Source organism: Phyllostomus discolor, chromosome 6, assembly GCF_004126475.2.
Source record: "Phyllostomus discolor isolate MPI-MPIP mPhyDis1 chromosome 6, mPhyDis1.pri.v3, whole genome shotgun sequence".
Taxonomy (NCBI): domain Eukaryota; kingdom Metazoa; phylum Chordata; class Mammalia; order Chiroptera; family Phyllostomidae; genus Phyllostomus; species Phyllostomus discolor.
In genome coordinates, this window is record NC_040908.2 from 42,658,439 (window position 1) to 42,676,226 (window position 17,788).

At 34.0% G+C, this 17,788-nt stretch overlaps 1 protein-coding gene across 4 annotated transcripts in view; it reads right to left on the reverse strand.

Annotated features, from left to right (window-relative positions):
• The window catches only part of VPS54 (VPS54 subunit of GARP complex), a 100,409-nt gene that overhangs the window by 72,716 nt on the left and 9,905 nt on the right, over positions 1 to 17,788 (reverse strand). For 2 of the 4 annotated variants that reach the window (XR_004903696.1, XM_028514613.2), the window contains exons 2-3: positions 2,441 to 2,596; positions 795 to 1,036 (exon numbers count right to left, since the gene is read on the reverse strand). Coding sequence is in view for 3 of the 4 variants with exons in the window: in XM_028514613.2 (XP_028370414.1) it covers positions 795 to 1,036; positions 2,441 to 2,576 (378 nt within the window). In the remaining variant the exon portion in view is untranslated. Of the gene's footprint in view, positions 1 to 794; positions 1,037 to 2,440; positions 2,597 to 17,788 lie in introns of those variants that run through there. The other 2 variants (XM_036028043.1, XM_036028044.1) reach the window with 2 other exon arrangements.

The following is a 17,788-nucleotide window of genomic DNA, read 5'->3' on the forward strand; positions in this document are numbered from 1 at the left end:
CACATTTTACACAGTAGGCACCTCACTTGCCTCATCCTAGTACTGGCCTTGTCCTTCACATGTTCACCAAAGTGTGAAAAAATGTGTGCAGACTTGGTACTTTTTTCTTAAATATTTGGTAGAATTCAACAGAAAAGCCATTTGGACTTGAGTTATCTTTGTGGAAAGATATTTAACTACACATCAATTCTTCAATAGAGGAAAGGCTATTTGGGTTATCCATTTCTTCTTGATAGAGCTCTGGTATTTCTGTCATTCAAGGAATTTATCAATTTATCTAAGTTGTTAAATTTATTGGTATAAAGTTGTTCATATTTAAATATCAGCCTTTTAATCTCTGTAGAATCTGTAGTGATGTCACCACTCTCATTCTTATTGGTGATTTGTGCCTTCTTTCTTTTGTTCCTGATCCGTATTGCTAGAGGTCTGTCAATTTTATTGATCTTCTCATAAATAACCCAGCTTTGGGTGTCAGTGATTTTCTGTATTATTTCTCTATTTTCTATGTCATTGATTTTTGCCTTTGGTGTTTATTTCTTTCTTCTGTGTATTGTCATTTAAATTTTCTCCTCTTTTCATATTAGGAATATGTCATTCTGAAAAATCATTATAGTAAGAGAAATATATTTACATAAATCTAAGCAAAGAATCAGATACAACCCAGTACAGAATGTATATGAACAAAAAAATAATACAATATGTTCCTCAAAGACTATTGGTCAAAATCCATTATAAATCAAACTAAAAGTATTTTTATTATTTTTGACCTGACTAACTTCAAGATTTGATATTACCTGAGAGATTTCCTGTTGATATACTGTAAAATGTTCCTTGCTGATCTGTGGGAGGTAGAATGAAGGTATGACTTCAGTGTCCACAAAGTCCAATCCCCATGTTTTTGTGAAGAAGTCAGATTCTCTTTTTGCTAATCTAGGATCATTTAATGCTGCTGGGAGATTTACTTTGGAATGATATATAGTCCATCTATGTTGATCTGTAACTAGAGATGGGGCAACACATATACTATTTGAATCACCTGCAAAAAGTAAACAAGAGAACTCTGTAAAGTAAGTTCTATGTTTGAAAGTATGTCCTAGAAAAATAAAAATGCTTAAATTCTACATTATACAAAGCAATAACTCTCTTCTATAGAAAATGTTTTAATAAAAATCAATCTGATTAAATAAACTTGAATTTTCAGCATCAATTGCCAAAGGAGGAAAAAACATGTACAACATGAAAGATATGCAAAATTTAAGGCTTGTAGTTACAGAATGGGTTAGGTGGTAAAGAAAGTCTTCTATTAATTCCTTTCCTTACTGTACTATTTATCTTCTTTCAACATCAAAACTCTTCTACCTTCTACTGAATATCTTCTATCCTTTGATATTCCAGTGTTTTTCCCCCACAAGACTGGTCCCAAAATTCTTTATTTGGCTTATTATTAGATAACATAAATGCTGCTGTGACATTAACCATAGAGGAAAGGAAATTATACAGTTGATTCTTGTTCACAGTAGTTCTGTTCTAGAAAATCACTGAACACTTAATTAGCAAACACTGAACCACTGCTCCTAGAGGAAATACAGAGTTAGATTCCTGCAAATCTCTGGTCACAATGTTTTCATCAATTTATTAATACAGAATCTTATGCATGTCTATTTCAAGATTCCTTATGTAATATATATTGTTAATTCATCAACATTGAACTTGCGGCTAACACAACTATAACTCAAACCTGAATGAAGCTTATATAACATGCATATTTTCTTTTTAAGATTTTTATTTATTTATTTTTAGAGAGGGGAAGGAAGGGAGAAAGAGAAAGAAAGAAACAACAATGTGTGGTTGCCTCTCACGCACACCCTACTGGGGACCTGGCCTGCAACCCAGGCATGTACCCTGACTGAGAATTGATCCAGCAACCCTTTGGTTCACAGACTGGCACTCAGTCCACTGAGAGCCATACCAGCCAGGGTTGACTGTATTGTGTTTAATTACAGAGCTTTCGATCTGTACCTACATTTTCAAAACATTTTTTAAGTTTATGTATATAACTTATTTTATGAAATGCATGAAAAGAACTACATTCCAATTTCCTAATGTATTTACTTCCAAATTATTTATATCTCTTCAATTTTAACAGCTAAAATTTACTATTTTAAGACAAGTATATGAAATCTGTCTACTCACTTAAAGATAATACAAATCCTCCTGGCTGGCATAGCTCAGTGGATTGAGCGCAGGCTGCAAACCAAAGTGTCGCAGGTTCAATTCCCAGTCAGGGTACATGCCTGGGTTGCAGGCCAAGACCCCCAGCAACCGCACAGAGAGAGAGTTTCTCTCTCTCTATCGCCCTCCCTTCCCACTTTAATAAAAGTAAATAAATAAAATCTTTAAAAAAAAGATAATACAAATCCTCAAAAAATAAAAGCATTACCTGTGGGTTCCTTGGGACACACATCTGGCAGTGACTGCACAGGTCGAATGTGTTTAGCTGGATCTACCTCTTTTTTAAAGAAAACATCACTGCTGCTTCCTTGAGGCACTGGTGAAGAACTGTGGCTTGAAGCCATTGCATAAAATCACCACTCAACTGAAAATGAGTAAGAAACAAATAATATTCAAGATGCTTAATATAAATCAAAATTCATCTGCAGGGTGGGACAAAAGTAGGTTTACAGTTGTGAGTACGTGAAGCAGAGTTAACAAAGCTCCTGCATATCTTTTTTCCATAACAAATAACTGTAAACCTACTTTTGCCCCACCCTGTATAAGTATTATACATGTCACAAACTTTCTTTCAAAAAACAAACACATTACACAAAATCCCCAAGTACACAATTAGAATATTCACTATTGAGAGTTACTCAATATTTATTTAGTTTTCTAAGAAAGTTGTTTGTCCTCATTTAAACACTATTCTCCCTAAAGTGACCTATCCTTAATCTTTTATCCAAAGTGCAATAGAAAGCAAAGCTGTAAACAATATCTACTAAAAAGAAAAACATTCCATTCATTCAACAAGTGTACAGTAACTATGCATTATGGCAAAATGGGTAATTGTATGGTTTTTTGAAATGTGACTCCCTGGGTTCATATCCCAGCTTCACATACCAGCAGTATAACCTTGAGGAAATTTACTTAGCTTTTGTGTGCTTTACCTCATCTGTAAAAATGGGGATGAAGAGAGGTCCTATCTCATAAACGTGTTGTAACAAAGGAATAGATATATGTAAAGCATTTAAAACAATGCCTGCCTCAAAGTTTGTGTTCATAAATGTTATTATATTTATTATTACTACATTCCTATCACTATATTAAATGATTATAATAGTATAATTCTTCAATCTGCCTGAAATTAAATTAAGTCATCAAAACACTAATAAGTAAAATATCAGTTAACCTGTGTCTACATTTTTTAGTATGTACTGAAAGAATTTGTGGGCAACATAATATAGATTCATTCAGTGTTGGGTAAAACTTTACAAATGAAGCGTACATAAACTGGATACTGTAAACATGTAGTACTTAATTATTAAAGAGTAGATAATCTTTTATTGCTGAGTATATCTATCAAATATCAGGCACTCAATAGTTTTAATGAAGGAGTAAATTAGTGGATATAAACAAATGCTTATAGCTGAAAGGAAATTTAAAGATCGCCTAGCCCCCACCTGGCAAAAAAAAGAAAAAAAAAGATCACCTAGCCTAAGTTCCCCTCATACTGAAGGCAAGTATAGAAAGGCCTGGAAAGACTAAGTGGTTTACAAAGATATATATGGTTTAACAAGTGTACAAAAAAAAAACACAACAAACCCAAACCTACCTTAGGAAATCTGGTAAATAGAAAAATAAGAAGAAGAAATAAAGAGCAAAGATATAAGGCTAGAACCAGTGACAGAAAATTCATTCACTCTAATTTCCCTCTAGTATGGTGGAAAGTTAAAAATTATATTTCCCAGACTTCCTTGCATGTCTGTCCCAGTCCTTCTAATGCAAAGGAGACATTTCAATTATGCCATTCACTGAGACCATAAGAAACAAGCTACTAAGAAAATAACACCATCTATAACCACGATCTAGAAATAAATTTGGCCATTTTATTAGTATTCACCTACAATGAAAATCTATAAATAGCTCTACCCTTCATATGGTAATCTCATCATAATTACATCAATGCCATACTCAAATACTATCTTCACTGGAAGCCTTTAGTTTCTCACACATTGAGTTTCCATTTTTGCACCAATCATAATGAAATTCTGGTTTTCATATAAGCCTTCCCTATTAGACTGTGAATTTCTTGATGTTTCATTTCTCCTATGTATTCTACTTGCCTAACACAGTTCCTGGCATGCAACTGTATCTAACATATTTTGCCATGTATAATGCACATCCATGTATAATGTGCACTCATGTTTTTGGCCCAAACTTTCAGGAAAAGAATCTTTCTTTTTAATTTTTTAATTTGATTTTTTATTTATATTTAGAAACAAAACCAATTATCATATTCCAGGGTATTATTTTGAATATGGATGTTGTTATTGTTTCCTGGAGTTACACTTTTAACTCATAAGCATATATAAAAGAATTAAAAACATTTATATAGATACAGAATTAGTACTACCTATGTGTAATGCACATCCTTATTTTTCCCTAAAAAATGTGGGCAAAAAAGTGTGCATTAAACACAGCAAAATATGATAGTAAATATTTTGTAAATGAATAAATGGGTGGTATGTAAAACAGATGAGAAGAGAGACACATTAGACAGCTACTAATAATCCTCGAGTGAGTAGATAAGAGCATGAGCCTGGGCTGTTAAGGAAAGGAATGATAAACAGATTCATTCCAAAACAAAGAATTTGCAAGAATGAGTACATCAGGAATATTTTCTTTCTTGTTCAAAATATCTTTTTATGTTAAAAATTTAGCCCTGGCCAGTGTGGCTCCCAGTTGGGGCAAATGCCTAGGTTGTGTGTTCATCCCCAGTCCAGGAGTGGGTACCGGAATAGAACACATGCAACACCAGGGCCAGACTAAGAATTCCTGATCCTGGAACAGATCTCCAGTCTGTGAGTGTTGGAAGGCAGCTAGTCAATGTTTCTCTTGCATCAATATTTCTCTCTTTGCCTTCCTCTCTCTTTCTCTCTAAAAAGGCAACTGAAAATGTCCTCAGGTGAGGATAAAATCCATAAGTAAATAAAATAAAAGTATAGCCTTGTCCAGGTGGCTTAGTTGGTCAGAGCATCATCCAGTAACTGAAAGATCTCGGGTTCAATTCCTGGCCAGGGCACATACCTAGATTGTGGGTTTAATCCCTGGTTGGGGTGTGTGTACTGGAAGCAAATGATTGATGTTTCTCTCTCTTTTTCTCTGTCCCTTCCTCTCTCTCTAAAATCAATAGACATATCCTCAGATTATAAATAAAATAATAATAATAAAAGTTTAGTTAAAAGCTTCTATTAAAAGGGCCTAGAAGGAATGTCACTCCAGAAGCAATGAACACACCAAGTGCTCAGACTTCGGTCTCTAAAATAAATACTTTTCTCCACAAAGAAATCACAGTCTTTTGAGATCTGACTCTAAACCTAAAGCACAGAAAGAACAAGATGATCCTGGGAATTCTCACTTGTCGGAAGGCAAGAAAATGCTCACAGACCAGTAGGGTAAATCAAAAGGACAAAGGACCAAAGTAAAGGGGCTCTGCTGTCACATTTGAAAAAGAAAAAAGGGAGGAACGGAGGGAGGGAGGGAAGGAAAGAAGGAGAAAGGGAAGGAAGGGAAGGAAAAGGGAAGAAAAGGGAAAGGGGAAGTGAAGGAAGAAAGAAAAAAACAATTGAGTGTAACATATTAAATAAATAAAAATTAATGAATCCAGAGTGATACTTGAGTAGAGGAACAGATGAGGAAATGGGGATGTAAGGGGGTGGGTTGAGGTGGGGAAAGGAAAATTCTTCTTTTCAGAAGAATGCCAGTAATAAATGCAGAAAAAAATAAATGAGTTGGAAGGTCACCATTTCGTAACCCCATATGTAAAATCTGATTCAAGCAAAAATTATCAACGTATGCAGTGAAAGGTTCAGAAACAGAAAACTCAACTGGTATCAGAGTTTTATCCCACAGATTACTTAGCAATGCAAAGGGAAAAATGTATCTTTAAAATGGAAAGATCTGCCTTGGCTGGTATGGCTCAGTTGGTTGGAGCACTGTCCCATAAGTGAAAGGTCACAGGTTCAATTCCCAGTCAGGGAACACACCTAGATTGCAATTTCAAACCCCAGTCTGGGTGCATATGATCCCCAGTACAGGCACATACAGGAGGCAACCAGTCAGTGTTTTTCTCTCACATCACTCTTTTTCTCTGTCCCCTCTTCTCTCCCCAAAAGCAATGAAAAAAAAAATGTCCTTGGGTGAGGATAAAAAATAAATAAATAAAATGGAAAGATGTGGCTGTCACTACCTCAACTAAGTCATCAAACTTGGTATTACTAAAAAAATAGTAAGACAATTGGTACTTTGTGACTCATGAAAAGGCAATATAAAATAAATATCATCTATGAAACATTTGCACCAAAAATGTTTAATTCAACCTAAACAAGCTTCTAGACCAGGTGTTAAGCTTTTTGGTCCTGAGGATTCCTTTGGCAGTCTAATAAAGTCTACAGACTCCTTCCCAGAATAATGTTTATAATGTATAAAATACATAAAATTACAAAGGACAATTATATCGAAACATAGCTATCAAGCTATCTTTTTACATTGTAATATAGTAATATTTTTGCTTGTCAATGAATGCAAATCTTTCTAAACAATGTGCATAAATATTCTGAAATACCTGCAGCAGTTTGATGTGAAATTTCTGCTGGTGACAAAGTTACAGGTAATGCTAATACCCCTGTGAAGAGCCTCCTAAATTCATAATCAAAGGAAATGCTAAAATCCAGTTAAGCATGATTTCTCAACCATGGCACTACTGACATTTTGAGCTGGATAATTCTTAGTTATTTGGGGTTCTCCCTCTGTATACAGTAGGATCTTTAGATACATCTCTGGCTTCTATCAACTTGATGCCAATAGCACTCACCCACCCACCTGGTTGTGACGACCAAAAATATCTCCAGACAAAACCAAACATCCCAGAGGATGGTAAAAAAAGAGAAAAGAACAAAATCACCCCAGTTGAGAACCACAGAGTTGAAGATGTAATTTTTTCCCCATCCAAAGTTCACAGACTCCCTGAATCCTATTCACAGACCCTATGGAGTCTATGAACCCAAGGTAAAGTACTTCTACTCTAGACCTGCTTTGCAGTCTATAGGAAACAGTCAGAAATAGGATTGATAGGTTAAATCACAACATGGAGAAACAATCAAACAAATTGAGAATATGAGACATTATAGAAGAAAGCTGGTCTGGACACTTAGATCAATGTCATTTTTAAAAGGTGGAAACCATTCTATATTGAAATAAATAGACAACAGCTAAAAGCTGTATTATGAGCCTTGACTGAGTCCTGGTTCAAAAAGAAAAAAAATAGTTCTAATACATTCTTAAAACAACTGGGAAATTCTGAATATAGATTTTTAATTAGTTTTCTTAGGTGTATTAATGGTATTGAGATTAAGGGAAAATGTCTTTATACTTAGGACATGAATACTTAAGTATTTAGGAGTGATTTGAAAAAATACACAGATAAAACAAGTATGACAACATTTAAAAATGATTAAGTGAAGTATATATGAGTGCAACATGTTCTACTCTTTCACTTTTCTCTATGTTTTAAAATTTTCACAATAAAATGTTAGGGAGAAGAAACTTTACATATTTGTCAAATGTTACATAGATAAGTAATGTAAAATATGGATATCAGAGAGAAAGAAAAACATTTAGTTGGTAACTGTTAATCTACCTGAAGATGGCATTATTGTACAACTTGAAATATAGAGGAAAGAAATCAATAGATTTCAATGAAATTTTAATGTTGTGGGAGAATAATATTATATATTAAAACTGGAATTCCGTAAAGGCTGAAAGAGAAGGCAGCCAAGACACAGAAACATTTACCACAAGCATTACCCAATACTGTGCAAAAATTTCTTTCCTTGCTACTACACTGATATAGTAACTACTTACCGAGAATACTGGAATTATAATATCATTTACAGTCAACTCTGAACTATCCATGAAATAGCCTATTATAGGTAAGGTAATAGCAAATCTTTCTAGTTTTCCTCTACCATTTCAATGTATAAACATTTCAGCAGAGTGGTTAATAACTAATCATTTATTTCCTTTTTCCTGTTTTTTTCAAAAGTGATATCCTATTTTAAAAACACCCTACTTTATAAAATCTAAACTTGCCTGACCTCTATCGTGCTTCTGTCACACTGTGGTCCTCTAACTGGTCTATCTGCTTCCAGTCTAAACCATTCTGCATGTTGCTTTAGGATTAAATCTAGGAAGTTTTAATTCTGTTATACTTTAGCTCAAAACTTTTTAACTTTCAGACAAATGCCAAGCTTTACAGGCTGGTACTCAAGACTTTCCATAATCTAATGCTTATCTTCCTTTCTAGCCTTATTTCCTATTACCCACAGATAATGTCAATTCCAGACAGGGTGGTTTAATTGTACCTCTAATCCATCATGTTATCAAGGCCTCCTTAATAATCATACCATCTTTCTACTTACCTAATGCCTCCTCTCCCTTCAAAAGTTACTTTACATTTCATTTCTAGATTATATATCCTAAGAAAACAAATATATGCACACTCCAAAACATTAACAAAAATAATCCCAGCACTGCTCTGGTCAGGTGGCTTAGCTGATTGGAGAATCATCCTATATACCAAAAGGCTGTGGATTTGATTCCTGGTAAGGGCACTACCTAAACTTTGGGTTCAGTCCCCAGCTGGGGCAGGTACAAGAGGCAACCAATCAATGCTTCTCTCCCACATAGATGTTTCTCTCTCTCTCTTCCCCCTCCCCCCACCCCCACTACTTCCCCTCTCTCTAAACTCAATAAACATACACTTGGGTGAAGATTAAAAAGAAAAATCTCAGCATTATTTTAAGAGTGAAAAAGAACCACAATCTGAAGTAAGAAGGAGTTGGTTAATAAGCTATAGCACAACCAAACAATGGATTATACTGCCATTAAAAATAGAACTGCAGCCCTGGCCAGTGTGGCCCAGTGGATTGATTGCTGGCCTGAGAACCAAAGGGTCACTGGTTCAATTCCCAGTCTAGGGCACATGCCTGGGTTGCAGGCCAGGCCCCCAGTAGGAGGCACATAAGAAGCAACCACACATTAAACATTTCTCTCCTTCTCTTCTCCTTCTCTTCTCCTCGCTAAAAATAAATAAATAAATAAATACATAAAATCTTTTTTAAAAAATTCAGACACATCAGGAGGGCTACTATCAAAAAAAATCAGAAAATAATAAGTATTGGCAATGATGTGGAGAAACTACAATGCTTATGTTATGTTGGTGGGAATGTAAAATGGTACTGATGTTATAGAAAACAATATGGCAGATCCTCAAAAAATTAAAAATAAAACTAGTACATGATACAGCAATTCCACTTTTGGGTTATATACACAAAGAAGTGAAAGCAAGGTCTTGAGGAGATATTTATACCCCATGTGATAGCAATATTTTCAAAACATCCAAGAGGTGGAAAAAACTTTAAGCATCCACTGACAGTTGAATGGATAAACAAATGTGGTATATACACACGATGGAATATTATTATTAAGCCTTAAAAAGGAAATTCTGACATATGCTACAACACGGATGTTGAGGACATTGTGGTAAGTGAAATAAGCCAATCACAAAAAGACAAATGCCATATGATTGAACTTACATGAGGTATTTTATTTAAGTACAGGCATACCTCAGAGATATTATGGGTTCAGTTCCAGACCACTGAAATAAAGCAAATATTGCAATGAAATTAAGTCAAATCCTTTTGCTGGTGGAGGGACTAGCCTTCAATTTACAAAAAATACAACATCTGTAAAGCACAAAGTAAAGGGCAGTAAAACAAGGTATGCTTATAGTCAAATTCATAGAGACAGAAAGTAGAATGGTAGTTGCCAGGGGTTGGGGGGAGAAAAAAATAGGGAGTTATTTAATGGGTATAGTGTTTCAGTTTTACAAGATGAAAAAGATCTAGAGATTGGCTGCACAGCAATGTGAATATACTTAATACTACTGAATATTTAAAAACAATTTAGATGGTAAATATTATGTTATAAGCATTTTATCATTATTTTAAAATTTGTTAAGAGGATTGCCAATATTTAATGACATAAAAATGTTTGACATATATTGTTAAGTAGAAACAGTTTTCAAAATACTATGTATAGTATGATCCCAACTTCCTAATTTAAAATAAGCATGCATACTGGCAAAACAAACAAACAAACAAACAAACAAAAAGAACAAACCTCTACAGGGACATATACCACAATCTTAGCAATGGTTAGCTCTAAATGACAAAACAAATTTTTTTTAACTTTGTAAATGTTCTCTATAAAAACTAATTATTTTTTGTATGTATCAGTCAGGTTCTCCAGAGAAACAGAACCAATAGGATATATAATATATAAGAGGATATTTACTAAAGAAATTCTTTCATGCAGTTATGGAGGCCAAGAAGTCCTACCATCTGCTTTCTGCAAGCTGGAGAACCAGGAAAATCAATGGTATAATTTATAATTTAGCCCAAGGCTAAAGGCCTGAGAACCAGGGTGCCACTGGTGTTAAGTCCAGGACTCCAAACAATCTGATGTATGAAGGCTGGAGAAGATGGATGTCCCAGCTCAAGAAGAGAGAATGAATTCTCCCTTCCTTTGTCGTTGTGTTTTACTCAGCCCTTCAAAGGACTGAATGACAATGATGGTGCCTGCGCACAATGGTGAGGGTAGATCTCTTAACTCAGTCTACTGAATCACTGCTAATTTCTTCCAGAAACATGCTCAAAGACACACCTAGAAATAATGTTTTATCAACTATATGGGCATTCCTGGTCCATATATAGTGGGCATGCCTAGTCAAGTTGTCACATAAAATTAACCATGACCCTTTGTTAATCAGGAATAATGTTATTGCTAAGCTGCAGAAGTTCAGCTTTAGCCTTATACCTACCTTCACTATGAATCTTTACTATAACCCACAGAAAACTACCCTGCCTTTGATGCTTACTGTCTATATATCAACAGTCTACAAATTTTTCATCCTGTATCCCATCGGTTAAAAATTTTTAAGCAATCATTTACAAATTATATGGGGTACTACTGTATTAATAAGTATAATATAAAACTATGCTAAATGAAATTTTTAAAAGATGTGATAAACAGGAAAGACTTTTAATCTATATTTTACTAATAGCAAAATTACCTTTTTACTCTATTTTTGATAGCAAAATGATGCTTCATTATTATTAAAAATCTTGATTTAGCCCTGACTAGTGTGGCTGAGCTGGTTGGAGTGATGTCCTGTAGACCAAAAAGTCATGGGTTCAGTTCCCAGTCTGGGCACATACCTAGACTGCAGGTTTGATCCCTGGTCGGGGCACATACAAGAAAGCAACCACATACCAATGTTTCTCTCTCTCTCTCTCTCCCCCTCACTCTCTAAAAGTAATGAAAAAAAATTCCTCAGATGAGGATAAAAAAATATATTAATATAACACCTTATTAAATGGTACTTCAAATTCTTATCTCTAAATTTATTTTTATAACCTGGCTTTAATGCCTGTTACAGGGGGGAAAAAAGATGTATCACAAATATATGTAGAACCAAATGGAAGAAACAGTATTACTGCATCACTGATTATACTTTCTGAACTCTCTGTTTTGAGGTTTTTAAAGCAAGTTAGAAAACTCCATTATGAATTTTTAAAGAGTTCATCATTTAACAGAATCACATAATGATGGAATGTTTCAAACATACATTTCAAACTACGTTTACCATAGCCTGAATGTTTCTAGAAAATAAACTATTTTCTTGCTCATTGTTTAAAAAGAAAAACACCCTTCAGGAACAGATTAAGAGAGTCTGAGTGTGTGTGTAAATATCTGTTTCGTTAAATATTACTGTCAGTCACATGCCATCCCTGAAAAGATGAGCAAATTTGGAAGGTTTTTGTTTTAAAAAAACACACAACAATTCTTAAAATTTGACAACTCTTTTGAGTGCTGTTAGAATAGGAGTAGAATTCAGCTCTGTACTTTGTTGTTAACTTGTAATTCTATTATTAGTATTATCTTTCATCCAAGATGTGATTTCCCTACAGAATCATTTTTAAGTTAATTGGGCATTCTGTGAGAGTTAATTTAGTTAAAACTAAATAACAATCTATAAACTCAATTAACTACTCATGTAAATTATATCACACAGATTAACTAAGTGAAGGATACAGCTATTAATCTCATGTGCTTGCACATTTATTTAAAACATGACCATCTGATAAATGAACATATGGACTGACTGAAGGTGATGGTTATCAATTCTCATAATATCAGTAAAGGTGCATTTCCTTCTTCTGCAGATTAAAAAAAACGAATATTTCTTCAGCTGGGTGGAACCTTACCAAGGAATTTGGACTTAAACTACTTAAGACTGTGATGAGTCACTATAGACTTTAAGACACTGGAGTTGAATACATCACTCTTGGAGAGTATTAGTAAAGAAGGCCAAGTAAAGAACCTAAGGCAACTCCAACATTTCTGAAGACAGAAAAGAAATATATAAAGAAAGACTGTAATAAAGACAAGAAGGAACATCCTAGAAGGTGGGGAGAAAACAGGAGAGAAATACCAGCTCAGAGTTTGCAAAGAAAATAATAAAGAAAATAACCTCTTTTAGATTTGGCAATTAAGAAGTGACCACTCACATCAGAAAGCAATGTCATGTCCAACAGTGGTGGTAGAAGTGTGACTGCAGAAGTTGAGGTGAAATAGAAGATGAGGAAATTAAAAAACAGTACCTATTGTTTCAAGAGACTCAATATGAGATATAAAACAGATTTCATATAGCTATATACAATGTATGAAAAGGTACACAACAAAAACTTGCTTAGTGGCCTTTCCTAACCTCTGTATCTAAGCAACTCCTCCCCTTTATCTTTTCCCTGTGCAACACACACATCCTGTTATTCTTCACCACTAGCATTACAGTTTGTGATCTTTGTAGCACTTTCTCAAATTATAACTGATTGTTTATTTACCTGCTTATTTCCTGTCTCCCCCACTATATAATAAACTTATATTTGTTTCATTTACCTTTCTTTTTTTTTTTCATTTACCTTTCTATACCAAACTCAGCACAGAGTCAGCACTCAGTAAACTTTAAGAATGTTCAATGAATAAATGAACAAATGAATGACTACCATGGAAAAAGAAGTAAACACATACAAGCCATTAACAATGTCTCATACAGGATCATGTATGTTCAAAACAATCTTAAAGCCCAAGTCAAAAATACACTAATTGCTTATGTGTATAATATCATCTGATTTTTCTAAAACTCAGTTCTAGATCTTTTCATATGAGACAGTATAATATAATGGTTAAGAAAACTACCCATAAAATGAGTTAGATCTCAGTGACCTATTATTTGTGTTACCTCTGAAATTTTCTTAACCCTTCTAAGTCCCAGTTTTCTCATATATAAAATGGGACAACAGTATCTTCCTCATAGGAATCTTGTAAGATTTAAATTAAATATAATTTACGTAACCTATATAAGTTCATGACACAATACTTGGCACATAATAGACATTCAATAAATAATTGCAATTACTACTATTCCTTATTATAAACATCTTAAGTATTAACATTGACACTATCCCATACAAAGTTTTAACTCAATTTCAGCTTTAGGATCCTGAGCATCTTCTACTGGTGTTCTTTGCTTGAGTGCCCCTAGTTTGGGGAGAGAGGGGGAGAAGAGACAGCAAACCAATATGGGCAGACGTAATATCAGAAAAGTAGTCAAGCACAGGACACTGGTCCTCAAATCCATACCCGTAAAAGGAAAGAAATAAAGAATACTAGAAAATTATGATAAAAATAAAAAAAATGGTGGTCTAGAACAGAAGCAACTTTGATGACACAAACTGCTTGTAGGAGAAAAGGAGGAGGAGGAAGAGAGGCTGGAAATATGCATTGGAAGACATTTAAATAATGGTCAGAGTTGAATCCTTGGGAATGGCCTGGATGGGATAAAAATTAAAATCTCTGAGTTGGCTTAATCTGGGTCAACTTTCTACCTAATATATTAATCCTTTCCACAAGGGGCCTTTCTGCCTCCAAGTGAAAGCCTTCTTCAATAATGAAGAATTGACTACTTCAAAAGCAGATTATTTGCTATAAAACAATGATAATTGCTTTAGGGAAAAAGATTATTCCTTATAGTGAACAGAAACCTGCCTCTGTTCAATTACATCACAGGATTGACAGAGTAAATCATTTTAGTCACAGGAAGGTAATATTACAAAGGGAGAAAGTGAGGGGAAAGCAGGCTAATGAGAGCTCAGAGCTTTAGTAAGGCAAATACATTTAAGAAGGAAGGAAGAAAACAACCAGAAATACCATCCTTTAGGAGCCAAAAGAAAAGTATACAGAAGGAAAGGGTGAACAGTAGTGTTAACATGTTGCAGAGAAAGCGGTCAAGGAAATTGCTAACTTCAAAAATACTGGATTAGAACAAATTTAGGACAGTGATTGGGACAGAAGCCATACCACTTGTGGTTAACTAAATGATGAAGTAATAAAGGCAACAAGATCAACATCTCTTGATGGTGAAAGAAAACAGACTAAGAGTTGAGCAAGACTATTTTAGGCCATGGGAAACCTGAGCATATTTATAGGCAAACAGCAAGAAACCAACCAAGGGACGAAATTAAAAAAGAACAAGAAAAGGTGCTGGAGAAAGGAAATGGGGGAGAGGAAAAATTTAGATATACAGGGGAATAGAGGCAGAGAGAAAGAGAGAGACATCATACCCAGGAACTATGAGGCATCTTAGGCTATGCCCAACTTGAGAAAGACAGGACTTTCTCAAGCAACAGTGAGAAAATAAGTAAGATAATCCAAGAAAGTTGACTTTCACCCTACTCCCCTGCCTAATGCCCTTATTTTGGGAATGAGGGGAATCAAATGGGATTTGGGCAAACCTGGATTGCCTCACTCCCACTACTAGTTCTAAAGTTGCTGTAATGTCCTAAGATCAAGAGTGCATTGAAAATATGTTATCATTAAAGAAGAAAGGTTGGCAGGGAAGAAAGAACCAATGGAAAGACAGTAAGAAGATTTATGTCATCACTAACATTTGACTTAATACTTATACAGTTCATAACTGCTTGCTTTCATTCAGTTTATTTTGTTGGTTTTCCTAACAACCTAGTAAGAAATGCATTTCTAAATAAATCGGTGAATGAATGAATCAATGATCCTCATTATATGGATGAATGTACAGGTTGGAGTAATTGGTTTCAAAACCATTTAGTTAACTGGGAAGATAGTATTTGCCTTCAGACCTTCTGATTCTAAATTCCATACCTCTGTTTCTATTCCACACTGCCTCTCACAAAAAAAAAAAAAAAACTAAGTTATTTTGCTACTGCCTCCCATACATTTCAGGTACTCAGCACTTTCCTCTTTTCTCCTTAAAAGATTAATTATTGATCCAAAAACAATTATTTACACTAATAAATAATTACCATTAATGTCCATTTTATGTTAAAAACAAATGACAGCAGCCCTGGCCAGGTGGCTCAGTTGGTTGGAGCATTGTCTTGTACACGAAAAGGTTGCCAGTTTGATCCCTGGTCAAGGCACATACCTAGGTTGTGGGTTCCATCCCCAGTTAGGATGCTTATAGGAAGTGACCAACCAACATCTCTCTTTCACATGGATATTTCTTTCTCACATCAATGTTTCTCTCTCTCTCTAAAAAAATCAGTCAACATATCCTCAGATGGGAAAAAATGAATAAATAAATAACATCTGATTGTGATATAAATTTTTTGAGATTTTCTTTCTCTTTTTAGGCTCAAAGAATTTTATAAAATTAGGACTGCTAGAAAATTGTTCTTCAAGTAAAGAGACACTATACATTTTCATCAGTATAATTTAATATACAGTATATTCTTAGCAAAGAGATTAATTCTTGAGCTGCAATGTCAAATAAATATGCTCCTATGTACCATCATTTTAGCACTCTCAACAGAAAATGTGTTCTAAATTTTCAATAATTGACTTATTAATGAACTTTTATAATGTCTAATTGTATTTTGAGAAGACACGGATAAAGTAGAAAATATTTTTACACTGGAGCTGAACAGACTCAGCATTTTTTATACAATGGATTTAAATTTAGTAAAAAAGGAAAATTCAACACTCAATACTATTTTTTCAAAAAGCAAACAAAAAAATGGCAAATTTGAATTCCCCAAATTTAGAAGTACTGATATATGCAAGGGGAAAAAAAAAACAAAATTGTAATGTCCTACTAAGGACTGATTTGATAGAAATCAGTGGAGATTATTTTTTTTAATCATAGGAATTTAAATATCTCAAATATCTCATATTCTAAGAAGCACTTTCCACAACACTTTTGGAATTTTAAGAGCCACGTTCTGGAAAGTGGTATAATTAACCTTCTTTCATATAACATAGCGACAACAATAAACTCATACACTATTTAGGTATAAGGTTTAGCATCTGACAGGAATCTAGTTTAACCATAATCTTTAAAAGTATTTTAAAATTTTTTTAAATTGCCCTGGCTGGTGTGTCTCAGTGGATTGAGTGCCAGCCTACGAACCAAAGGCCTGCCAGTTTGATTCCCAGTCAGGGCACATGCTTGGGTTACAGGCCTGATCCCCAGTTGGGGGTGTGCAAAAGGCAACCACACATGAATGTTTCTCTCCCTCTCTTTCTCCCTTCCTTCCCCTCTGTCTAAAAATAAATAAAAATAAATAAATAAAATCTTAGTTTTTTTTAAAATCATGTATTATATACATTATTGGTCACAATCTCAACGATGAACCTAAAATTTAAACAGAAATATCTGAGCTTTCAAAAATGCTAACCTATTAAGGCTATCATATAAATAAGTACTTGTCTAGTCATTTTGGTATTAAAAGAGTATGGAAGAAGCTAAAGGAACCCAGAAAATAAGAACAAAGTTGTAATAATCTAATTTGCTTTTCCTTACATTTTCATTTGACACTTATGAGACCTATGCCTTGTAGTAAACTCTGAATACCTGTTTCTTGAAGTTCCCTATTTACTTCGATTTAGAGATAAGATAGAGATAATCTTTGCTAAAAGGACAAAAAGTATAACTATTTGTAATTTTAAATTTAAATTATTTCAAATGGCTACAAAATAAGTAATATTTCGTGTGTGACATCCACATCAGAAATAAATTTTCATAAATACCCTTAAAAACAATATATGTATGAATTTTAAATCTAGATATTATTCAAAATAAAAGCAATGTTTTTTCCCCAAGCAGTCATCAGACTTAAAACACTAAAATAACATTAATAGAGCAGCCACTAAAATTAAGAGTCACAGGCCTAGAATTAATAAAATTGTCCTGTGATAAAAATCTGTCTCTAGCATGTAAAAAATTCGATGAAAACTAAATGTAACTTGGATGCCATTGATATTACTATTTTACTTAAGACATTTTTGTCAAATTGAATCAGATTAGAACATTAGTATTCTGTTTTTCATGTCTTGGTCAAAGATTAGCAAATAA